Below are 27197 nucleotides of genomic sequence, written 5' to 3' on the forward strand. Positions count from 1 at the left end.
GATTAGGTGGATGTAAATGTGCTCACAATGTTCAACATAACACTAAAAACTAAAATTGAATCTGTGTTTCCAGAAAATAAAAATAAAACTGCACCTTAAAAAAAGCTGAAACTAAACTGAAATCAAAATCTAAAGTGAAAAAAAAATTGAAACTAGTGAAAATTTCAACTTTTTGAATAACTCTTTTGATACCAATATCAAAACCTTGTAGTGTAACAGTTAGTATTAGTAACTTTTACAGAAAAGTACATTACTTAGCTCCTCATAGGCTTTAACATGCCTACTGTGACCTATTTTCATTTGCCTTACACTTGTTGTTCTCCAAGCAGCCTAATAGCCTGATCTGGACTAAATTAAACTAACATGGGTTCCAGGGGTCATGTCCTCCTTTACATGTGCTACTGTGAGGTTTTATTTGCGTCCACAGTGACTGGGTTGCTGTTTTTCTCCCTCCTTGCCTGAGACAATTACAGGCCGAATTACCTGCTGCCTGACCTTAGTGGTGGTCTGACAATTTTGGTCCCATCTGAATGAACATCTCAGTGATTTTTTTTTTTTATTATTATTATTTTTCCCCCAGGCAGCTGTCACCTTGTGTTGGGCAAAGGAGGTTTTTGACCGCTTGCCGGTCACCGTATTTATTCTCCCAGCATGAGTATCCATATTAAACACATCCCACTAAGAAATGATTGATGCTTTAAAAGAGTCTCTCAACCATTTACTTGGTCTGGGTGGAAGAACGTCACGTCCATCCTTTTTACACTGGGAGAGCAATAGCAATAGAAAGGAAAAATTCAACCAGACTGATCAAAAGACTGATGGTGCAGGCTGGATACTTTCATATTACCATTTGCACAATTTCATCTTTTAATTTTCTAGAAATAATGACCACAGTTTTATAACCACGCGAACAAAAATACAACCCACTAGAAACTCATTTGTCTTGCTGTAGTTTTGAATCACTGCTGATGAGCTAAGCCAGTCTGAACAGGGCTGATATTTCAGGCTATATTTGTTACAATATTTAATCAGATTTTTGTTTTTCCTCCACTCCAGCATTTCTCCGGTATCTGTCTGATATCGACGCTCTGTATCGAATTGGTGCCATGTCTATTTTATTCTGTGTCAGTGTTTTAAACTACATATGATTTGCAACAAGTTCTGATACCAAGACAAATATTTGAGCATCTTCTGTACTGATTACACCAAACGCCTCGTCTGTTCACCGTGCACTTCAAGAAGCCTATTAGTCATCAGCATGGACAGTTTCTGCTTACCAGTAAGATCTCAGTCCCATTGTTTGTCTCTGCTGAAAGAGTGCCTGTGTGGCTGTCTGACCGCATCGTCCAGCCTGGTTTCACAGTGCTTTATCCATTTGCCTATAATAAAAAGCTGGCCCACAACCTGCTATTTTTTTTTTTTTTTTTTTTTTTTTTTTTTTTTTAATGCTTTTTTTCCCCCTAGTGCCACTTAGGCAATCTATATGCATCAACATCCTGCTGTTGAGCCTTCTTTATCCCTAGCATGAAAGCCTTGAATAATCAGGTGCTGGATGAAGCCATCAATTTTCAACCCCCTCTAGCCCTCAATGTCACTGGCTATGAAATGCTTCAATAAATGGCTTGATGAGGGAAATGTCCTCTTCCAATAGCCTTACCCTTGCTCTGAGGCAGTATGTCCTTCACTGAGTGACCCCCAGGTCCGATTATTTGCTGAAATCATCCAGTCTACAAGTGCAGATGGCTAAATCGCTGGGTTTTCATTAAAATCTGGATTCTGTCCACAAGGTTTGATTACAGAAACCTGAGGGGCAGTGAAAGATCTTTGTACAAGAACAATGGGGCCAGTCAGAGAGTTTAGATTAAGGGCAGAGGATGGTCAATATCACAAATTATTTTCTCCATGGCTGTGCTGTGAGGTTTACAATCAGGTTTGCAGCCAGCACAGTGAACCAGAAAGTTATAGTGCCATGTTTAAAATGAGGCTGTGAACAGGTGGAAAAGTTAACATTTGATACAAAATGAAATATAGAATAAGATAATGTTGTATTAGGCTCATATCTAATCAGATATCCATGGTTAGGCATGTGCTCTTATAACATTGGCAAAAATTTTTGCCAATCCGATGGAATGCAGGTGAGGTGTTTATTCTCACTCTGCTCAATAATCTGATGGAAAATCTGTTTACATGCACACTACAAATACTGAGATTTAAAACTACATGCATGCTTATGGAACCACTTAGTGTAGACATTACCATGAGAACGAGCATCACGTGAGTCCAGTCAGAGTGAGATGAGCAGCAGTGAGCAGTGCTTGTGTTTTTAATTACTTTAAAATTACGCAGGACTCCGGAAAACATCCTTTATATGTACACATAAGCTGGACGTCCATCACACTGCCGTCTTTTAAAGACCATAGCATAAACGTCATCTCCTCTACGGATCAGTTTCTGCTCCTGCATGTTGAATTCTATAAACTTTCTCTATGACGCGATGAACATGCGCAGAATGGACTTTGGGAATGTAATCAGATACAGGTGTTTACATGGACATCATCTTCTATTTAATGGATTATTTACAGGATTAAACACCTCGATCAATCAAAAACAAGTCGTATTCCGAATGACCACAGACTAGTCTACTCTGAGGTGTTTACATGGACTACTAGACTTGACTTAATGTGAAAGTTTGTTCTTCCATTTCATCAGTTTGCTTTTAGGTCACATGTCAGGCTCCAGTCCTCACAGGCCAAAACACTGCAGACTTCACCACACTGCCTCATTAAACACACCTGATTCAGCTCATCAGCTCGTTAGCAAAACCTTCATTAATTAGTCCACAATAACGAAGTTGATTATAGTTTGCAACATTTAATTTCATCTCATGATCTGAGCCGACAAACTGATGACTGTTTAAATGTAGGAGGTTTTTTTTTTTTTTAATCAATCTTTCTTTTCAACATTAGTACAGAGAAACAGAAGAAATATATAAATAATTTCAACTACAAATCACTTTATCATTACAGTGGTCCATGACAAATTTGCTAAAACAGTATGTTAAAACGTAACCATATTAGAAAATATCGAGGACACATAAATAAATGATCATGATAGCTAAAGTAAATTAAAGTAAAACAGAATCAGAGAAAGCTAAAATTGACCAGGGTTCTATGGGTCATTCCAATTTGTTATCTCAGTGATGGTAGAAAAATAAGAAATAAATGGAGACCACGCACTCAAAGACTCTGCAAACGTCCCCCTCAGTGTGTACTTGATTTTTCTTCATTTTAAATGAAACCTCTATCAACCATCTGGCATTAAAAGGGGATTTTGGGTCTTTCCAATTAAACAAGATGAGGTGGCGGGCTAGCAAACAAGCTAATGCCACAACTTTATAAAAAGTTGAGGGCCACTTGGAATAATTTGGCTTTATGCTAAACATGGCAATCAAGTGGTCTGGCTCAATTAGGATAATTGATGTCCAAAAGCCGTGCAGGCTTGAACATGTCCAAAACATGTGAATTAAAGTTGCAGGTGTCAATTTACATCTGTCACAAGTGGGGTCCAAATTTGGGTATCTTGGCTAGTTTAGCCTTAGACATGTGGACACGATGCACGATCTTAAATTATATTAAACCATGTCGACTGCATGGAGATGAGGCATGTACTTGTGCAAGAACCATATTCCACAGTTCCGGTGTGAAGGATGAGCTCAAATCCCGCTCCCATTGTGCTTTAAATATGTCTGTGGTCTGAGGATTTATCTCCCCAATGGCTTTGTAAATGCGAGCGATTACAGCCTTAGAGTTTATATTAATCCATAGCAAAGTATCAGCTGGCGAAATCAAAGGTTCAGGTGGAAAATTCATGTACTGCTTTTTTAACAAAAGTCCTCTATTGTAAGTATCTTTTAAAAAAAAGTGGGACTTTAATAAATTGATTTTTTTATTTTTTTTTTGCTTGCTGCTCAAATGATGTGAAAGATCTGTTTATAGATGCATCTTTAATAAAATGTATCCCATTCCCATGCCAAGCACGGAACGCTTGATCAGTCATCGATGGAGTGAAAAGATGGTTAGAGAGGTTAGAGGGGTTTTGCAGACCTAAATGGTTTCGGAATTGTGACCAGATGGGTTTCAGTGTATGGGTTATCACAGGATCACTGCCAGAACTATCCGTAGAGACCTGTAAGGAGGCGGTAACTAGGGAATGAACAAGGGAGTCATGGGTCTCCGCCACACACCAATCTGGCACAGTGTGTAAATCTGACGGCCCCCTAACCCAAAAAATAACCTTTTGAATGTTACATACCCAATAATAGTGAAGAAGCTTGCTTCTTATTGCTTATTGTTCCAAATAAATTCTGAGAAGACCCTGTCATTTAACGTAAACTGTTTTTTTTTGTCTTAAACATAAATAGGAGAACCTCTGAACTATGATCATTTTAATTAGATTTATGCACCCTACCACGGACAAAGGTAGGGTGTGCCAGCGTACCATATCTGTCTTACTTTTGCCAATTAAAGGTGTCATATTATATTTATAAAGAAGATTGAAAAACCTTGGAAACACTATGCCGAGATAAGGAGTGTTTTTTTGACTGAATGCTGCTGTGTTGGAGACACACATTAAGGAAAGGTACTTAGGAGTTTATTCTATAAAAAAAATTATGCTGACATATTTGTCGTCTGCATATAGTAGTTGTTGATTTGTGCCACTTGTGGTGTTCCTTGTGTGGTTACTCATTGTAATTACCGTCTGTTAGCCCCTCAGTAAAATTTCTAATAATCTTCAAATTAAAAAGGAAAGAATTAAATCGCTGTGTTTATGCATTCATTTGCCTCTATTAGAGAAAGTAGCCATGGCTGAATGGAAGTGGCAGCCTCTCTTTCTTCTTTCTCCTCAGCCTCTGGATCTGCCATTAGCCCTGCAGTGATCTCCAGTTCTCCTTCTTTTGCTCAGATTGTCCCATACCTTTCAGTTATATTATTTAATTGAAAACTGACAAAGCCTGGATTATCTTGCTGTTGGCTTGTGAACATTTCAACACAATTACTGCTGCTGTCATGGTCGTAGCTGACGAACGAAGAAAAAGAGCACAAGCGATCGTGTCAGATACTGTTCGGTCGTTAATATTGTACAAAAGCACTTGAATCGTCCACCAAATGGTAGTATAATGCTGGTGAAATCTGCTGCACTCAGCATGGGCTACTGCACAATAGCATATACATAGCACATCTCGAAGTCCTGTATGTGCGTTCTCCATCCTTCTGTTCTTGCGAGTTTGTTAATCCAAGGTAAATCGTGAGGAACGCTCTTCTTAAGAGCACAAGTTTGTTCTTCAGACTCTTGGTATAGATGCAGTAGATGACCTTGAGGTGGAACCCTGTCAAACCAGGGCTATCAAAAAAAATGTGGTTAACCTGCGACTTGTTGGACTAAAAGTGACACTTGTTGGACTAAAAGTGACACTTGTTGGACTAAGTATCCACCATAACAATATCGTGGTATATGCCTACCCTATACCCAAGGCATACCCTGAAAAAATCAAGTTTATCAGGATGGTGGTAGCGCATCATATTGCCCACTCATGCTGGGGGCTTTGTTCCATCCTCCTGAAGGGAAAGCTTATTCCTGTTTTAATATAGAAGGAGGCTAATCCTCAAATCTGAGTTAACGGGGGAGGAGATGGAGGACAGAAGATGGGAGATTTGAGCTAACTTTAAGATGTTAGCTGTGGAGTATTTGAAATCTTTTGCTTTTGTGCTTGCCTTGGATGAATGGGGGGCTTAGTTGTTGCACCCTAAGGCGGATACAACGGCTCACTTGCACAAAATCGAGCCACTCAAAGGAACAATTCCTTTGAAATGCCCAATTCTCCTGTCCTCTTCTTTTTTACCCCCTTCAGCAAACACAAACACGGGAACCCACAAGCGCATGTGTGAACACGCTCTTGGCCATGCAAATTCTGACATGACTAATGGCGCTCGCAACAGAGGCTGCAGTCGTGCTTTAGCAGATTAATTTCACGTCTTCAGTCAACATCCGCGTTCGCATCATAAAAAGCATTTGATTCATCATTTCTGCGTCATTGCGGGGGCCGCTGGGCTGCTAGCGGCATTCGAGTGAGAGTTAGAACATAGCGGGCTGGTACAATTTCATGTGAAGTTCCAAAGAACGGAAGGATCCGTGTCAACACATGTCCGGGCATCCTTAAGTTTGATGGTGTGGAAACACAGAGATCTGTCAAAGCACTCTTACTTACTGTTCCTTCTAGTAATCACCTGGAAAACCCCCTTCTAGTGAATTTAAACTGCAAAAAATAAACAAGCCCCGCAGGTCTGTGAGAGAGGCAGAATGGTAAGCATGCTTTCAAAGCAGAAAACAGTCTTTGGAATATAGTCAAGAGAAGAGGAAATGGAAAAACTAACAGTTGCTCTTTAAAAACCTGGCCAGTTCTTTAAACTCTAGTACCTGCAGCTGTGATTGTTTCTCATTTAGGCCTAATGTCTTGTAAAAGGCTTATTTATCCGGTGCCCCTAAACCGAGATCAGGGTGTTGTCCGTAAAACTTTGGGTCTGTGATGTCTGCGCTGTTTTAATATCCTGCGTTTTGCCCCTGTAATATCCTGACTAAGACTTCAGTCACTGTTCATGTGAATTTTATTCAGATGAGATTTTTTCAGGCCAAGCGTTTAGCTTTCGCTTTTCATATTTTGCTCCTTTTAGTTGTGAGGGGAATCAATTATGATTTTAATGTAGTTTGTCTATGAGTGGGAATAAATGTGTGTTTGTGAACATATGGCCTATTTATGTATACGGCTGTGTGTAGTCACCGGCCACTATATTACACTTTATTACAGCAATTGATCCTGAATTGCAAGCTTAGTAAGTAGTTTTGAAGGTATATCATTGTGCCTGAAGGTTTTCTATTGAATTGCATTTGCTTGGGATGATGAGAGAAAACTAGTCTTAAATCACAACCTCTTATACGGTCGCTGGATCTGAGAGGTTGAACATACACCAATTATTCTCTTGAAACTGCAGCAAACTGTGAAACATCAGAGGAAGGCAGTGAGTCTATCATTAGTAAGCACTAAAAGTGAAAATACTTTGTAGGCCTTTGAACAAGACACAACATGCAAAACCTCAGTAGAGCGGTGTCTGACAGAAAATGGGAACTAGGCAGACGTACCTTAGCTCATGTTTAATAGGGATGAATGTCGTATCAGTATCAGCAGATAACTGCTTAAACATTAGACAGATGGTAAGATTTGCCTAATATTTTATCAAAGTATTTATTGAAAGAGCAGAAAATGTAGGCAATGCTGAGTTACTGAGAAGAAATGTTGACTTTTAATTCATTGTACTGTATTTCTAAGTTTACATGGATACATTATATATTTCTCCGTTTCGCTAATCCAGGTAGATGAAATCCCACTTTCTGCGTTTTATAAATTAAAAGACTTGCGTCTCAGCTCTGCGTAGTGCCTAGAGAGAGTTTAACTGTGAAGCTCAGAACTGGCCCACACGCCAGTAGAATCGCATGATATGGACCTACAACAAATTACAATTAAAATTACTTCTATTGTCGGGAGATTGTGAATTTGATCCCCAGCGATGCCACAGCCATCCGTGGCTGAGAGTCCAAGAAAGCACAAGGCTGAAGGTATAATTTAAACCATCAAAGAGCTGAGTGAAATGGAACCATGTTCTTGTGATTTTCCTCACCAGTATTGTGTTCGATATTATTTTATTTACATAAAGGTCCAAGTCTTTTTTTTTTTTTTTTCCCCCTCATGATCAGCACATCTGTTTTTTGAGAGCCACTTCACCAGCTCTGTGCTATTAGGTCATGTTGTCATACTTAAAACTTAAGACAAGCGTCATCAACTTTTGCAGTTTGAAAGCTACATTATTATTAAAGTGATTAACTGTTTAGTTTTAGTTCTTAGGATACTTTTAGAACAACTGTGTACAACTTTCTCACTCAGCACCACTAGAGGTCATTCCATGCAGTGACACAGGCTACCATGTGACATGTGGACCAATAACAGACATGTGTAGTTCTGTTTAGCAGCTGCAAACTGCTCTGTTGTTTTGGCCAAAAAGTAATTTTTGCCTCAAAGTACACAGCTTGCTTAGTTGGCCTTGATGTCTTTAGAAAGCTATAATGGTCTTCCATCTCCTCCCATCACTCAGCATGGAGCTTGTCTCTTCACTAACAGAATTTGAAGGTAGTGTTCTCCTGCAAGCGTGTTGAGCTGTCCAGTGATGTGCTAGCAGCAGATTGAGAAGATGCAGTGGTACTTCACCTGACTTAAAGAGATCATGTGTTATCCTTTACCTTCTCACCATGGTAGCATTGTATAATGGGAGAGACCTAACTAGCAGATGTAATTCGGAAGGGTGAGGCTAGGTAAAACTTGTGTTTTTTTCCTGATAGTTCTCAGAAAACCTGTCACCACTTCTGTTTCTTAAGAAAACCTTGCTAAGAATCGCCCACACACCGAAACACAGTACAAGTTTGACTTTGTTGGTCTTTTTGCAGCCAAGACTGGCTAAAACCTTCTACTGCAGGCCTCCTGGGGTGACCCTTCACTATTGTAGTTTTACGAAAGCTGCCTCTAGCTGCCAGGCTGCCCTGTTACACTCATTTTGTTTGAGGCCAGCGTCTTAGCAGGGAAAACAGGCCTTAGCATCAGGCATCAGGGGGCATACTGTACATAAGGGCCATTACGCCGCGGTGAAGCCAATTAAAAGGCTCTAATGGCATTTTTAAATTAGATTTGCATGACTGGCAGCACTGTGGCGAGGCACTCTGTGTGGCGGATAATAAGTGTCGTTTGTTCCACGGCCCTGTGAGCCGCGCCTTCTGGTTGATAGATGGCAATGCAGTGGAGCTGTAGGCTCACCGTTGACTCAGCACAGCCTGTCACTGGGCACTTATTTATTGTGGGCATGTGTACACACGCGTGTGTGTGTGTGTGTGTGTGTGTGTGTGTGTGTGTGTGTGTGTGTGTGTGTGCGCACACTGAAATCCTGGGGTAAAAGAAACAGCACACAGAAAGACCGAGAGGGAAAATTATAGCCTGCATAGGAAACTAATTCCAAAATACTCACTGATTAAATTATGCCTAATAATGACTGGAGTAGTGGCTTCTTTAAAGTATTTATATTTTGTGGGTTCTTTTGAAGCATTTTCCAGTAAAGAAAGAAAGAAGGAAATAAGCTTAGTCTGGCACTTGATCACGGGTCCTGCTGGTTTGGATGCTTTGATTATCAGAACTAAATCTACAAAACCTGAACAAGATGCTGCATGTAGTAAGAAGTGCAGTGTTTCGTGAACTGTGTCTTTTAAAGGCTTTGAGACGAGGCACAATATAAAAAAGTTGACTTTTTCTAATTAAATGAGTAGTTATTGGATATTGTTTATTGTATCTAAGCCTATAGGTATGTAAGTTCATTGCAAACCACAAGCCACAGTCTCCCAGTCAGAAGCGTGCTCGGTGCCTCGGTGCCGCTCGGATCTCGTTATCATCTTCTGTTTAGAACAGACATGTCAAACTGGGGACCTTCTGGGCTGCAGAGATCAGCGTTTACACTCATCTAACACAATGAATTCAGTTCATGAAGACCTTACTAATTAGCTGATGAGTTGAATCAGGTGTGTTTAATAAGGCATTGTGCTGAAGTCCACAGTCTTTTGGCCCACTAGGATTGGACCCTGACACCCGTGGTTTAGAATGTTGTGCTGGTTTTCCACTCTGATTTAAAAACCTTTGATCGTGTGAGAACTGATGATGTTTTGGTTGTAAGAGACTCATGGAAACTTCTAGTAAACGTACCTAAACAGTATTTACCCTTCTGCCTTTCTTGGAGCACCAGTGACATGCTTTCATATCAGTCCTATGGGGAACTGATAAGCAGATTAAAGGGCTGTTAACTGATTAAAATAAATGCAGTTAATCTTAGTTTGTTTGCTACCTCTTTAACTCTTTAATGCCCTCACAAAGACAATATTTTTTTTTTTTGTATTTAATTTTTTGGGGCAATAATCAAAACAATTTGGTGGTGTTCTATTTTTTATTATTATGTTTTATTATAATAGTAAAAATATTCACGTCTACCGAACGGTCAAGATGGCACTTTGTGGCATATATAGTGACTCAAAATGTTCTCTACCAAATGGTTAAGCAGAACGTTAAAGGGTTAGGATAATACTACCCTTTTGAAGGGTTTGAATGGCTTAAAATGTGTTCATTATTGTTTATTATTTAGGTCATAAACACCTTAAAAATCTTTAATAAGCTTGAGAACTTAAAGTAAAATAAGTAACCAGTAAGAGATCTGAGGTGTAACGGGATAGATGAATGTGAGCTCACTAATTGGCAAGCATCAGGTCAGTGTTGCGTGTATAAAGATGTTTAACCTCATTAGCCATTAATAAACTATTTTTAAACCATTTGTGTGTAATCTTATTGTAAAGCGGTACCAGCTGTTTAGTTAATTGCACACAATTTTCTTAAAATGACCCTAAAAAAAGATTTAAAGCAGCTCCCGAGTGGCGCAACTGTCCAATCGTTGGCTCTGTCATCAGGAGATCGCGAGTTCAATCCCTGGTGATGCTACAGCCGCCCGTAGCCAGGAGTCAAAAAGAGCACAGTTGGCCTCGCTCTCTCTGGGTGGGTAGGGTGGCCCCTCCTTCTCCCCCCATCACTCAACGCGATGCTAGTCAGCACAGGCGTGTGTTAGCTGATGCAACAGATCTGGAGGTTGGCACTTTACTCCAAGTGCGTTCGGCTGTCCAATTTTGTTTATTTGTTACGTTATTTTCATTGTGCGAATGTAAGATCACATGAAGCTGAATATGATCATGTAAGAGTGAATGTGCTCTACTTTCATAACCAACATCCAGTGAGAGCAACAGTGGCTACATGTTCTAGTCAGTGGTTTCACCTCCTTGGTGATTGAAGCCTCTTGCTTTGGCTCATACTGCTTCATATAGTCTCTTGAGGGTTGAAGCTCGGCTTAACTGTTGCTTTTGTTAGTTTGCTGCTTGTTAATTCATAGTTCTCCTGCGATCACTGTCCAGCGTAGTCTGTTATAGCTTTAAAGGCCTTTTAAAAGCCATACTTTACTGAGAGTGCTACAGGGTGCTGCAGCTGGTCTTGTCTGTAGTCTGAAGGCTCAGATTAGGAAAATGTGTTAACATAGTTAAAAAACAAAGGGGGTGGTGTTATTTTAGTGCATTAGCGTGATATTACCATAAGCTTTTTATAACAGTGCTGTCAGTATGAAGAAAATACACCTTCATTTTAAATTTTAACACAAGTTTTATGTCTTTCCTCGTTAAACACAGAGCACTTTGACGTTTTAGCAGTTTAGCTATGCTTTTAGTCTTCGTGTATCACAGTTTGAGTGAACACTGGCCACTGAAACCCTGTTATTTAAATACAATCTGCAGTAGAGCGAGTCCATTAGCGTCATTACAACTAGGTCATTATCATACCTAAACCACGTCAGCTTGAAGAGTTTGGATATTATTGATTGTCAATGTCCCATTTACAAAAAGTGCCTTTTCACAACTATACCGCTGAAAGGTACCCAGATGATTGAATTGCACTCCCCCTCATCGCTGCTGAATCCCGAAATGGACGTCTTCTAGAGTAGAAGTTCAAACGATGAGACTTCTTATCAGGTTGTTGGTGTAGCCAAGTGTCCACAGGTATATGCAGTAGGCTTACACTTAAACGTCTTTTAAGGGTTGTAGAGAAATGCGATCGATTGGCTTTACTTTGCTGTGATTATTTTGGCAGCAGCGTCCGACTTTGTCTCACTGGGTTGTAATGGAAATGTGAAGTGGCCTGACAAAAAGCAGTCTAATGCTATCCTTTCCCCCGAGTGGATTACACTGTCTTATCTGTAGGCTTCAAGTGCTTTTGTCTTGCCGTAATGTATTTTTTCAAGCTCAGGGACGTTGCTATCGCAGTGCTTGTGAATTCGCGCCCCTTTTATTCACGGGTACCTTTAGTTCACTCCTCTGGCATCCTCCATCGCAAAGACTTGTCTGCTATGCGAAGGTCTGCATATAAACGTTTTCATAACATAACAGTTCCGTCGACCTCTGGGTTTTGCACTTGAAGTGAATGGTGCTTAAGCATTGCAGGCGAAAGGTAAACATTTAACCGTTTTTTATAACTTTTATATAAGAGGGAAGTGGAGCGCGATAAAGAACGCCTGTCTGAATTGAGCTCGTCAGTTTGTTGAACGCTGTACCTAAGAAAAGGCCTCAGCTTCCCTGCCTCCTCTTTTTACCTGCACATCTGGCAACACCTTTCAGTTGAACCGCACATGTACTCAACATTCATTATATCTAACCTGTAATGAACAGGCTGACCAGGTCTTTGTCCGTGAGAGAATTGTTATAATGAGTCATGAAGTACTAATTACGGAAAGGAACCAGCAGTTGGCTAATTAGAGGGTTTACTAATGAAAAGGGGCTCAGTTGTTAGTTAGGAACATCCCTGCTGGTGCTGCTGCCTCCCAGCTGGAGGAGGGCTTTCTCAGGTCATCCTGACCTTGCTTTCTCTCCTTGCCCCCCCCCCCCCCCCTCACAGCCTCATCCCTCTCAACTAAAGCCAACAGCCCACGTTTTTAGGAGCGCTGCTGGAGTCCTGTTTTCACCCTCCTCTGCTGATTGTGCTGGACTACCCTCTCCAAGAAAAAGCAGTTGGAAGCTGGTGTTCGGTCAGGGGGAGTCAGAAAAATTAAATTAATCATCAGTACAGTTTTGTGAAAACAAATACTGCCTTCACGTGGCCCAGCTTATTTAGCACTGAAAATTGGCCGTCCATGCCCATGACTCTGCTGACCTTTCAGCCTTGAAGATTTATGTTTGTTCCAGACTCTGTTGTGGACGCGAGTTGTAATGAGTGAAATATCAATTTCATCAGCTCATTTTCCTCCATAATTGATCCTGCGACCACACTCCAGCCCTCCTGTTTCTGAAGATTATGGTCTTTCCAGGCTGAAGACAACACATGCACCTCCTCGAAATTGTTCTCATTAGATTTGAAAAGCTTCTTACATAGTTGTTAGGAAAGAACGTTCAGCTACCAGCTAACTTTTACTTTACAGAAATGTTCTGTCGTTCATTTCAGTGTCTGCTGATACTGTTTTTGATAGATTTTGTTTCGGTGAGATGATGGTATATTTTCTAGTTATTATAACGTTTGATGTGTCTAAAAATTCTGATTTGATCATTCAGGTTATAATCATTTGCCATATTAACATTTTTGTTATTTTATGTTAAGTTTTACAGAGAATTTACAAAGAGGCTTCTGTAGATTTGAGGTATTTTGCTTAGTATTTGCAGCATGTATGATATTAGAATGATCATTATGTTCTATTATATATTTACATAAAATGTTATCTGCTCGTTTCATGTTTTTTCATTTTCAATGTTCTGCAGTTATCTTTGAATCATCAAATCATTCTTAATATGTCTGACATTGCTTAATGTTCATATACTGCTTTCTAGTGTCCTACTAATGGATCTAATGATCTAAAACCTATAAATTATTCTAATTATTTTATACATGACCACGTTGGTTTTATAATACCGTAAACAGTAGACTTTAAACAGCACTTCCAAATTTCACCTTCCTCTGCTAATTGTGCTGGGCTGTGCTCTCCAGGAGAAAAGCAGTTGGAAGTTCTTCAGTCAGGGGGAGTCGGGCAAAAAAAATTGGATTTAATAAAACAATTTTGTATTAAATTTATCATCTGTACAGTTTTGTGAAAACCAATACAGCCTTCCCGTGGCCCATCTTATTTAGCACTGAATGTTGGCAGTTCATGCCCGTAACTGTGCTGACACTTCAGCCTTGAAGATTTATGTTTGTTCCAGACTCTGTTGTGGACTCGAGCTGTGATGAGAGGAATATCAATTTCATCAGCTCATTTTCCTCTGTAATTGATCTTATGACCACATTCCAACCCTCCTGTAGTTCATTTCATTGTCTGTTGACACTGTTTTTGATTGGAACACATTTGATATGTATAATATTTCTTACTGGTTATCCACTCCCATTCAAAAGTTTATGATCTCTTCTATATTGACGTTTTTATTTTATGCACATGCAGTGTTAATTTAAATATGCAAACTGTTAACCAAAACTTTAAGATATTAATCTAGTTGTTTGTTGTTTAGATATTGATAATCGTACTCCCTTTTTGATTAGATCACCATTTCGTTCTTGATACGTCTAACAGGCACTTTCTAGCTGCTTATTATCTGAAACCTGTGAATAATTTGGATGTTCTGATCATTTTTACACGGCTCAGTTTTACATTACTGACACCAGTGAACTTTTAAACGTTAGCGTATATGATGCTTGAAAATGATGCTGAAAACTGAAATTTAGATCACAGAATTCATAACATCTTTCTCCCTTCCTTTTTCAGATGCAGCAGCTGTTCTATGAAAACTATGAGCCAAACAAGAAGGGCTACATCAGAGACCTCCACAACAGCAAGATTCACAGGGCCATCACGCTCCATCCCAACAAGAACCCGCCTTATCAGTACCGGCTACACAGCTACATGCTGAGCCGCAAAATCGCAGAGCTTCGCCACCGCACCATTCAGCTTCACCGGGAGATTGTGCAGATGAGTCGCTACGGCAACACGGAGGTGCACAAAGAGGACCTGCAGCTCGGCATGCCTCCCTCCTTCATGCGGTTCCATCCTCACCAGCGGGAGGAGGTGCTGGAGTGGGAGTTCCTTACAGGGAAGTACATTTTCTCCGCCTTGGACGGGCAACCTCCACGCCGTGGCATCGATTCCTCACAGAAGCTGGCACTAGATGACATCATTATGCAGGTTATGGAGATGATTAACGTCAACGCTAAGACACGAGGGAGGGTCATCGACTTCAAAGAGATTCAGTACGGCTACCGGAGGGTCAACCCTATGTACGGCGCTGAATACGTGCTTGACCTGTTGCTGCTATACAAGAAGCACAAGGGCAAGACCATGACTGTACCTGTGAGGAGGCACGCTTACCTTCAGCAGACTTTCAGTAAGATCCAGTTCCTGGAGGAGGAGGAAATGGACGCTCGAGTGCTGGCCGCTAGGATCAACCAGGACTCGGACTCGCTCTCTTTTCTCTCCAGCTCTCTTAAGATGTTTGTGCCGTTCAAACTTAGCGGCTCCGGCGCAGAGCAGCACGAACCCAAAGAGAAGAAGATCAACATCCTCGTGCCGCTGGCGGGACGTTACGAGATCTTTGTTCGCTTCATGACCAACTTTGAGAAGATCTGTCTTATCCCCAACCAGAACGTCAAGCTGCTGATTCTTCTCTTCAACACCGACAACAACACAGAGCGCATTAAGCAGATTGAGCTGATGAGGGAGTACCGTTTGAAGTACCCCAAAGCAGACATGGAGATCAAATCAGTTTCGGGTCCATTCTCCCGCGCCCTGGCCCTGGAGGTCGGCTCAGCCCACTTCACCAATGATTCCTTGCTCTTCTACTGTGACGTGGACTTACTGTTTACAGCTGATTTCCTGAAGCGATGTCGTGGGAACACCATATTAGGGCAACAGACATACTTCCCCATCATCTTTAGCCAGTATGACCCAAAGGTTGTCTACGCAGGAAAGGTACCAAGCAACAACCACTACGTTTTCACGTCCAAGACAGGCTTATGGAGACACTATGGCTTCGGCATTGTGTGCGTCTACAAAGGAGACCTGGTCAAAGCCGGTGGCTTTGATGTCTCCATCCAAGGTTGGGGGCTGGAAGACGTGGACCTCTTTAACAAATTCATCCAGTCAGGGATTAAGTTGTTCAGGAGCACAGACACTGGCATAGTGCATGTTCATCACCCTGTCATATGTGACCCCAACCTAGATCCCAAACAGTACAAGATGTGCCTGGGTTCCAAAGCCTCGTCCCATGGTTCCACACAGCAGCTGGCTGAGCTGTGGCTGGAGAAGAACGACCATGGCTTCCGGAGGATCTCTAGTTCTAATAATGGATCAATGAGGACAGCATAGGCCCTGCAAGCATGGACCTACTCCTGCCTGTCTTCCTCTTTATGGTGTTTTCAACTACCTAATTTATTTTTTCATAGAAAAGACTTCTGTGGATATATTTTGAAATAACTCATTTTTATAAAGTATTCAAAAAACAGCAAAGAACGTAAATCTTCAGATCTTTTCGAAAAGGTCCTGAAGTCTTTGGACATTTTCTTTTTCACACATCGAATAATAAGCATTGTATTTATGGCACCTCGTGTGAGGACTCGAAGTGTACCTTGGTGATGTGTGCACCAGGCACAGTGTGGTGTAGAGGGACTTAATTTGATGAGGTGTCAAGTTACAGACGTGCAAATGTGGTGCTGGGGGAAAAGTTCAATGTATTCTTATTTGTGAATGTTTACAGGAAGCCACATGTACAAGCAACACATCTTTCGAAAAACCAACAAACTTAATGATTGCGGTTAAGGGCCATAAATCATGTCTTCATTTCAGTTGATTTCTGTCTTAAGATCTGTAATGACACTGTTTTGATTGTTTGTTTGTTTTTTTTGTTTTGTTTTGTTTTTTCTTCTCATGAAATTTGTTTTTGACTTACGTGAACAGAACTGCTGGATCTTGACCTTTCCAACTCATTCCCGCTGTCTAATTTATTGAATGCAGTCTTGTACGATATCTGACTGAGGTTATGTATATTAGTGATTGTACAACCATCTCAGTCACAGAGTTTTGTTCCTTTTTTGTTTTTTTTTCTCTCTTTCTCCAATTAATTTGGTTACCAAAGACTTTTTTGCACAGTTGCTGTAGGTATTGTGTGCGTGGGTGCGTATGCATGTGTGTGGGTTTTATGTGTGTGTGTGTGTATGCAGGCGGTAGAGCCTCTAGAACTCTAGGACGGCGGAACAGAGTGTCGAATTTTATACATCTCTCCGAAAACACATTAAATAGACACGTAGAATTAGTCACCGAGAATTTTCTCACCTGCACAGCTTTTATTTTATTTTACTCCTTAATTGATTTTCTTTGATTATGTAGTACGCTCTGCTGGAAACCGATCAATCATTCCTTCTTGACCGAGCCATGGAGAGGGGAATGATGCCCACCACCTCGCCTTTTGGACTTGTGGACCGCTCTCCCACAATGTTATACACACACTCACACTCTGTCTGGAGCTTTTTTTTGTACTTCTGTTTTCTGTTAGCTCCCATCCAACTGGGTAAAGGTTATATATTTAATTAATAAATAGAAAAAAAAAAAGTTTGTTACTTTTCTGTTGTCATTTTGTTCAGAGTGTACATTTTAAATCACCCACACTTAATACCCTAATTAATTCAGTACAAGCCAGTCAACAAGAGGCTCAGAAGACAAGCTGTTCAGTGGATGGAGTGAGAGAGACAGAGTGGTCCTCGATACGTTAAACAACAATTAGAGCCCTAATTAAATTGTATCACAAGACTTACAGTTTTTAAGGGATAGCCAACAAGGGGCGTTTTTCAATAGACGGTCAGTGGGCAGCAGTAACTGGTTCACATTCCAGCAAGCAATTAAGACGAGAGGCTATTTAGCGCTGCGACAAGCCTCATCCTCACTCGACCTTTCTCCACATGGGCCTCGTTTTTTCTCTCAGAGCTCTGAATCGCTCAGTTTGGAAGAATGTTTAGAAAAGGGCTAAAGTGGGGTTTGCATGTGAAACAGCACCTGCTTTACAAGCTTCCAGCCTAACCCAGGGAAAAATTAGAAATTCAATTCAAAATTAGCAGCTGCTGATTAGCCCCAGATACCGTTTAGAATCGTTAGTACCCTTGGCAAGTATCGTTGAGGAAAAAAATGTCTGAGGTGAATTAGCTCAGTCTCAACCTGAAGAAAGGAAGGATGGAAAAACAGCCCCAAAACATCACAGATCCTCCACTCCATACTTAACAGTGAGGATGGGTTTTTTATGTATAATCATACTTCTTTTTATGCCAACCCCAGAAGGAGTATGTTGCCAGAAAGCTGTTTTTACCCCATCTAACCACCCCATCTAACCATAGAACCTGTTTCCAGTCAGCGTTCCAGTATCGTCTAGTGAACGCGAGGTGCTTACCTTTGTGGTTGGATGAAAGACTTTTTTCTGGCACGTTTTCCAGATAGTTTGCTGGCATGAATGTGGTGTTAAATTGTAGTTTTAGAGACTTGGTGACTCCATCTTCTGCGAACTCAAACCCTGACCACTGGAAATATTTTTTTCACTGCGCTTGAGGGGGTAAAGCAATCATGCATTCTCTTCCAGGCAGGTTCATTACAGCTCCAGTTGTTTGAACCTTCTTAATTATTGCTCTACCAGTGGATTAGGGGCATTTTTTTTGGTAGAACAGTTGCCTTGTTTAACAACCAGCTCACTTTTGGCGCATTAATTATTCATTCTCTAATCTGCCCCATGTTGATGCATGAGAGGGAATTTGGCCTCTGTGTCACCTCATATTTTACTCCAGTGAAACAGGACGAACTCTCTGGTGCACTTGGGCTAGATTAATGGGAAATTTATGGTTAAATAATGGTCTTCTCACATTTTCAGTGGGACATTGAGCTAATTAACTTTTTTCATGACCTCTTTTTACTCATTTTTACCAAGCGTACCAATAATTAGGCCTGACTGTAAATTGAAAAGTAGTACATTTATGGGCGTATGAAAGGAGATCTTTTAGTTCATTAATCTTACAAGAATAAAGTCTTTGTGGTAATCTGATCTACTTTCAGACATGGCCAATTTAAAAGTATATGCAATCCTTACTGGCCAAGCTAATCTTGATTGAAATGCATTATTCACACTGTATGTAGTAACTTTTTTTACTGCGTCAGGAATTGTATTCCCACCTTAGTCACTGTAGCATCGTGTTGTTTTCCTTGAGTCACAGCATGTGGTTGTGCAACAGCCTTGTGATTGTGCAATATGTGTCTTTTGCTCTGATTTGGCAGCTGTTTGTCATTGTTTCCCAGTTATTTTGTAATTAATGTGAATGTGGACGGAAGAACAGATGACCGTACCACGTTGCCATAACATGCAATACGTTCTAGATCTCCACATCTTCCATGAGACACTGCTGTACGTGGCATTTTGAGATTCTTCATCCAGTCCAGTCTAAAATGAAAACACAATGGAAATCTAATCTTTGCGTTGGCTATGGGTGAGCGGGTAGCGTCAGGGGGTTGATCGTTGCAGAAGCTGAGGTGGAAGCCTGTCAGCACTTGAAAAGTCTGTGGTTGCTGGGTTGGAGCTCGGGACGCTCTGTTCTATGTGCAGTTTCTCCCAAGGCGATCCCCAGAAATTGGATGGCAACAAAATGTGATACTGCTCCGTGAGCCTGAATTGTTGCTTTCTTCATTTTCAAACAGCAGGACAGACCACCTTGATCTTGCAGCAGCTTCTTGAACAGGAACAACCTTCTCTTTGTGGTGTTTTGTTTTGGTGCCTGCTGTAGTTCAAAATCAATATCTTTTGACATTTAATTAACCATTTCTGATGATCATAGTCTTCAAAGCTCAGGACCTTTTATTGATTTTGTATTGTCCTGACTGATTTTCCCAATATCACCTCTATTAAACAGACCCTCCTAACAGACCTTCTCTATTAACGAACTCTGTATGGTTAGGTTGCTCAGTGGTCAGGAATAGCGACTGGCAATTTGATCCCAGGTGGGTGTTATGACTAATGACATTGTTTGAAAAGGCTGCATCCATGTTCTGCCCAAATGAACATTATCATTGTGCCCTTGAGCAAGGCAGAAATACCCAAGATGCTGCTCACCAGTCCTCCTGTTCCATCTATTTCTCTCTCCCTGGGGTGTGCTTGTAAATAAGAGTGCCTCTTTCTTTTATAATAGAAATGCACCCCGTATCCTCACTGGACCATATAACGGGCTCACACTGGCTGCTTTAATCGAATCCTCATTAATGATCTTATTTAAGCACCACTCTTCATCAGTCCTTCCATGAATCTAGTACTTATATGTTAGAGCTCTTTTTCTTGTTAGCATCTGTTCTTAAAATTCGACATGGCCCTGTTATTCCGCGGGCTAGGACTAGATCCAGTGCTGTCACAAGGTTCATCCACAGCTGCAAGATTGCATGTCCACAGTCTCCACTGTAATCTCACCATGGCTCTCATCATGTTTCAGGGAAATCAGTGCAGTAGAGCACTAGAATATTTTTGAAATGACTGATTTGCATCGCAGAGAGATTATCTTTGAAGACCAACGGCAAGATTTCATGCTTGCTGATTTGTGAGTGGGGGAGAGAAAACGAAGCATGACATCTTGCTGAAGTGCAGACACTAAACATCTCTTTAATTTCGCAGTGACTGTCACATTAGCCAGGTGGCCAAGTATCACGCGTTAAGAGCTTTTAAACGGAAGACAGCATAGCAAAGCGCTCCCCTAATGTGTTTCGGTATTTCAGTGTATCTCCGGTCTCCAGGAACACAGATATGCCATCCTAGTACTGCATTCTCTGGAGCGATGGGGCTCCATCCAATGCCTTTTTGGATGAGTTGGAGTGTCCAGAACTGGCCATCCGACATCAGTACCTGACCTCACTAATGTTCTCATGGCTGAATGCAGTCAAATCCTCAGCAAGCAGGGAACAAACTAAGGGTCTATACTTATGATACATACAAGTCAAAAATCATTTTGAACTACTTATTTAAAACATGGGTCACAATTAGTGTTAATAATAAATAATAATAAATGATAAAGACCTGACTCCTGGCAAATGAATGTTGGACCCCCACTTTAATATACTAAAATATGTACCAGCAACATTGCAGTAATTAACTGGCAGCAAATTCTCCAGCATATCACTTTTTTTTCAGATTCAGATTCAGATTCCTTTATTGATCCCAGGGGGAAATTGCAGAAAATTCACGGCGAAAAAACAGACCAAAACTCTCTCTACTCGCATGTTTCGAGAGGGCACAGCTTCCCTAAATTGCCTCGTCAAAATAAATAAACTATTAAAAAGGTAAAGAGAAGTTACGAGCAAAAATGAAAGAACATGAACGGGAGCTACTGTAACAGGCAGCATGCACGTTCGCGCATGAGCACTCAAATTTTACAGTACTAATCCAATTATATGGTTCATTACTGTATTTTATTTAGTTAGCTGCTTTTTGATTGCACTGGACTGCAATTCCTGTTTTCAAACTAATACTGTAGTTCTGTACGACAGTGGTGTAATGTAGATACCTTACTGCTCACAGAGCCTTCATGGAAATCTTGTGTAGTGTTGAATTGCATCCTACAGTAGCTATGTAAAGCCACCTGAACCTGTCTGCCCATTACCCAGCACATTATCCCTTCGCCTTTAAGTTTGCAAAGCTGATGGTAGTGAAATGTCTTTTATAACGACATAGGATGAACTAGTTAAAGCTGCACTTTGTAAGTTTGGTAAATTTGGAGATTTGACCTCTCTGGTGGAAATATGTAACTGCATGAAAGTTGCGGAATTGTGCGTTGTGCCATGATCCCGTTCCCTGAGCAGCTTAATTTTGAACACGGGAAAAGCATGTCCGTTCCCTGCTTCACCACCGATAACTTAAAGCTAACTTCTAACTAACATTACTGTTCATACAGCAGCTGGCTAGCATGTGCTCATTAGTTATGTTGGCCTCCCCTCAGTCAGATATCTTTTTAGGCAACATTAGTGCAGTGTATTTTATATTGGTTGCGTTTATGAAAGGAGGTAGACGGTAGCATTGGAGATGATCGGAGAATAATGGCTAGGATAGTTGATTTAAGCAACAGAGGACAAACTCTGAAGCAAAAACAGACGAGTAATTGGCTAGTATTAGCAAATTAGCCAGCTAACATTAGCTATACAGCTGAAACAACTTCACAATTACAAGACTACACTGCATTATGTTTGAAGGGTTATATTAAAATCCACAACAGTAATAATCTGCCTGTTTTCTGTATCTAGCTAGCAAACAACCAGCATAACCTACCTCTGAAAAACCAGTGATTTTGGTCTTAGCTCAAGCTTTGTCGCTCTCCCTTCCTGAGCTGCCGGCTCTCTTCAGTTCTACATTTCTTAGCATTGACCACAGGTGACTCCTCAGAGGATGACCAGGTTTGCTGTTCTGTTGTCTCTTTATTCAGCAACATTTACATTTACAGCATCTAGCAGACGCTCTTATCCGGAGCAACTTACAAGAAGTGTTTTGTCTGTCTAGAGAAAGTATCTTTGCTAGTTACCAATAGCTTGGAGAGAAAGCCAGTCCTGAGCTCAGATACTGCTAGAAACAAAAAGTCACTGTAGATACCGAGAGAAAAAGGCGCAGAGTTGAACACAGAACTCTGTGCCATTCAATGCAATGCAATACAATAAAATACAATACAATAAACTACAATACACCGTGCAACACAATAAAATATAATAAGTCTGTGTTTGAAGACAGCAAGAGACTCTGCTGTTCGGACAGCCAGTGGGAGTTCATTCCACCACCTGGGCGCCAGTACAGGGAACATTCTCGGCGCTGGTCTTCCATGCACCTTGAAGGATGGCGGGTCAAGCTGAGCTGTACTCTAGGATTTTAAATCTGATGCATGCAGCTACAGGGAGCCAGTGAAGGGAGCGCAGCAATGGGGTGACGTGGCTGAACTTGGGCAGATTGAAGACGAGCCGTGCTGCCGCATTCTGGATGAGTTGCAGAGGCTTGATGGCCTGCATGGGAAGACCAGCCAAGAGCGAGTTGCAGTAGTCAAGCCTCGAGATGACAAGAGACTACACTAGCACCTGGGCGGCCTCTCGGGTGAGGAAGGGTCAGATCCTACACATGTTGTACAGGAGAAACCTGCATGACCGAGTCAGTTAGTAATGCCAATACTTTCAATTGTAACAAACATCTTACATAGTGCACCTTACACAGCTTCAAGTGAGCCACAAAAATGTAACATATGCATAGGAAAACCCCTAAAAATGTAAAATGGAGTGTAGAAAAAGAAATGCAAATTAATAGAAATTACATGATTATAGGAACTATGAGACGTTCTGCTCCTAGTGCTTTCAATGTTTAGCAAATAGCTGCTAATTACTGTAAAACCCAACAAGAAGCTGCACATGTATCTCCCAGAATGCATCCTGCCCTCATGCAGGATCTCAGGTGTAAAATGTAAAGTGTACTCAAGTGTAGTATCGTATATTAACCACTACTTGATTTGTGCTGTTTCATAACATTTTCCTAGAACTGAAGTGTCATTTGTTGCAGCAGTGCTTATACAGTGCTTGGTGTCAAGACTTTTCTCGAACCACTAAACATCTGCCAGGGACTGCTTTGAGTTTCGTGAATCAGCTTTGGACTGAATACTATGGCAGCCTTCACCAGAGGAGATCCAGCTGTTATTTGGGAACAAATACATAATGACAGCCAAAGTTACCATGCCTCGCTGAAGTGCTGCCAGTTTCCGTCAGCCGCGAGAGACGGACCGCTAGAGTCTCCGTCTTCTTTTTTGTGTGCCGCCCATTTATTTGGTGCCATAAAAGAGCCTCATGTGAAAACAACAAAGAGGACAGATCATTTCTGTTTGTGCATTAGGGATGCTGGACATGGGCCACTCAACAGAGTGGCATTCACTTTCTTTTGTTGACCCCATATTGCTTCAGTTAAGTGCCTTTGCTGCTTGTTCCCTGGAGGCGAAATGGAAGCGGGCGTGGTGACTTCCTGTCAGGACTGGGGGGAGGGGAATGTATTTCCAACACACTGTGGAAAGAAAAGTGTTTTATCTCCTTGTTGAAGGCATTCCATGCAGTGGTGGGCTGTCATTATTGATGCTTATGTCATCATTACAGATGCTAGGTTTCACAAAAGCAACTGTGTTTGCTGTGATGGTGTTAGCATTAGTTAGCATTCCATTCACGCATGTCATCTGGGAAACACATGGAGCGTCTCTCCTCAGGCCTGGTACGGCTCCCCCTAACTGGACGGGCTGTTCCAGAATTCATTCGCTCAGTGGATTGTGTCGGGGGAGACTGACGAATTAGCCCATCTGTGTGTGACAGATAGTTAGCCTAGTCAAGTGAAGCCAAACAAAAAACACTTATAACAAAATTCTAAATGTGGCTTAAGTATGAAACTGGATATTTTGGAATGACAGAAACATGGAATGATTTTTTGGAAACATTAAATGACACTTTGGCCAAGATAAATTTGTCCATTGGAATTTGTGCATCTGTTGTAAACATGCTTGCTCAGCTCTGCAGTGCTCTCTAGAGAGATTTTCCAGTGTAAAGACTAGAAAATGCTGATTCATCTTGAAGGTAGGAGAACCTTTTGAAATACTGCAGGTACTCAGCAATAGGTTTTTGGGGCTGAGCTGTTTTGAAATGTTTCAATATCTTATTGCAGCTGTAACTGCAATATCCCCCTTCAAATCATTACAATGGAGAAAATGGATTACTCAAATGACAGAAATGACGCAGATAAAGAGAACACCACTAAATGCTGAAGTTAACAAGATAAAAGTTAAAGTTTATTTAGATACCTTACCTTACTTTAGCTTTTTTCTGTTCAAAAAGTTGTCTTTGCAATTCATTTTGCATTACCTGCCTGGCTGCATTGCACCAGCTATAAAGTTTGGTGGAGGAGGGATAACGCTATGGGGTTGTTTTTCAAGGGTTGGTCTAGACCCCTTAGTTCCAGTGAAGGGAAATCTTAATGCTTCTGCAGATCAAGACATTTCAGACAATTCTATGCCAACTTTGCATGAACAGTTTGTTGAAGAACTTTTCCTGTTCCAGCATGACTGAGCCCCAGTGCACAAAGCAACGGTCCATAAAAGGCATGGCTGGGTGAGTTTGGTGTGGAAGTACTTGTCTGGCCTCCACAGAGCCCTGACCTCAACCCCATCAAATACCATTAGGATGAACTAGAATGGAGCCAGACGCTCTCGTCCAACATCAATGTCTGACATCGCAGACACTGGATTCTGGATAAAATGGGTAAAAATTCCCACAGACACTCCCCAAAGTCTTGTAGAAAGCTTCCCAGAAGAGCAGCAGCTGTTAGAGCTGCAAAGGGGGACCAACTCCATATTATTGCCTATGGATTTAGAGTGAGATGTCATAAAGGCTACTGTGGGTGTAATGTGTAGGTGGTACCACACAGTCGTATCAGAAAATAGCATATTAAACATATTAAAAAACGATTGTGCTCATTTATTTGTTTAATTCTTTGTTTACGAACAGCCTATACGCTTCACATTTCATGCTATGTGAGGTCAGGCCTAAGCTAACAGTTTGTAAGTAGCAAATGATTTTGTAAGCGATGAAACACTGAAACCCATCAGGGCATATTAGTCATGCTTGTCTTTCATAAAGACGGCCTGGGTAATGCAATGACATGCAGCACTGGGAAAAATAAATAAATAAATTTGCCTGCATCTCCATCTCTCAAAACTTTCACAGACTTCAATGTCAGCAACTTTGATGTTTTAACATACTGACAAAAAAAAAAAAAAAGAAAATTGTGTTTTGGAAGAGAACAGATAATCATATCGCGTCTGTTGAAGGACACATCTCGCTCCGTGTTCCCTCTCACACACAGCCTGGTGACATCAGAGGTGATGGTGAATGCCAGGCACTGGGCTTTGGGGAGAGCTGGCAATTTAACGACCAAAAGAGGCTGCGTCTGCAGCCTGGCCAGAACCTTTCCCAGCACTTTACTCTGCAGAACAACAGAGCCATTGTTCTAGCCCCAAGGAAATGCTGTGCTGTTATTTATATATTTGAGAGCCCTTGTGAATTAGACTGCTTAGCTCCATGACTTATTCCATGCACTCTTTGGGTTGTATGGACCATTTAATGATTGGATACACTTAACCCCTTAAACTCCAGGCTTTGTTTTATTATTATTATTATTATTATTATTATTATTCAGTTATTATCTGACTAATTATCTAGTAGCTCTGAGATTTATTGAGCTTCTGAGAATTATTTAGACAGTATGTAAGAGACTAATGAGCAACCTATATAGTTAGATTTTGTGTGTGTGTGTGTGTTATATATACACACACACACACACATATATATCTCAAATCAAAAGACATACTTATCAAACAAAGAAGCTGCTACTGTTCTCGGAACAATGAACTGTTCACTGCAGAGTCCAGACCTCACCATCACTGAATGTGTTTGGATTGCAATTACATGGATTGTGGGAAGCAGAAAATACAACCGATAAAGCAAAGCAAAGAGTGGACATACTAAATACTGAAATATGTTTAGTTGACGAGGCTTCTGTGTAATTTTCTATTCCTATTCTGTACTTAATTGCACTTTTGAGTGGGCTGACTTCTGCGCAGTATTGTACACAGGAGTATATAGTACATACACTATATTTCCAAAAGTATTCACTCACCCATTCAAATCATTGAATTCAGGTGTTCTAATCACTTCCATGCCCACAGGTGTATAAAACAAGCCCCTAGGCCTGCAGACTGCTTCTACAGACATTAGTGAAAGAATGGGTCGCTCTCAGGAGCTCAGTGAATTCCAGCGTGGTACCGTGATCGGACGCCACCTGTGTAGCAAGTCCAGTCGTGAAATTTCCTCACTACTAAATATTCCACAGTCAACTGTCAGTGGGATTATAACAAAGTGGAAGCGATTGGGAATGACAGCAACTCAGCCATGAAGTGGTCGGCCACGTAAAATGACAGAGCGGGGTCAGCGGATGCTGAGGGGCATAGTGCGCAGAGGTCGCCAAATTTCTGCAGAGTCAATCACTACAGACCTCCAAACTTCATGTGGCCTTCAGATCAGCTCAGTAACAGCATAGAGAGCTTAATGGAATGGATTTCCAAGGCTGAGCAGCTGCATTCAAGCCTTACTTCACCAAGCACAATGCAAAGCGTGGAATGCAGTGGTGTAAAGCGCCGCCACTGGACTCTACAGCAGTGGAGACGTGTTCACTGTAGTGACGAATCACGCTTCTCCGTCTGGCAATCCGATGGACGAGTCTGGGTTTGGCGGTTGTCAGGAGAATGATACTTGTCTGACTGCATTGTGCCAAGTATAAAGTTTGGTGGAGGGGGGATTATGGTGTGGGGTTGTTTTTCAGGAGTTGGGCTCGGCCCCTTAGTTCCAGTGAAAAGAACTCTTAAAGCTTCAGCAGACCAA

General features: G+C 41.2%; 1 protein-coding gene across 1 annotated transcript in view; it reads left to right on the forward strand.

Moving 5' to 3' along the window:
* The window catches only part of chsy1 (chondroitin sulfate synthase 1), an 87127-nt gene extending 69824 nt beyond the window's left edge, over positions 1–17303 (forward strand). The window contains exon 3 of the mRNA XM_017699555.2: positions 14469–17303. Within this exon, the coding sequence (XP_017555044.1) occupies positions 14469–16064 (1596 nt within the window). The 3' untranslated portion in view covers positions 16065–17303. The remainder of the gene's footprint in view (positions 1–14468) is intronic.
* Positions 17304–27197: the final 9894 nt, after the last annotated feature.

The sequence above is a fragment of the Pygocentrus nattereri genome, chromosome 15, assembly GCF_015220715.1.
Source record: "Pygocentrus nattereri isolate fPygNat1 chromosome 15, fPygNat1.pri, whole genome shotgun sequence".
NCBI classification, from domain to species: domain Eukaryota; kingdom Metazoa; phylum Chordata; class Actinopteri; order Characiformes; family Serrasalmidae; genus Pygocentrus; species Pygocentrus nattereri.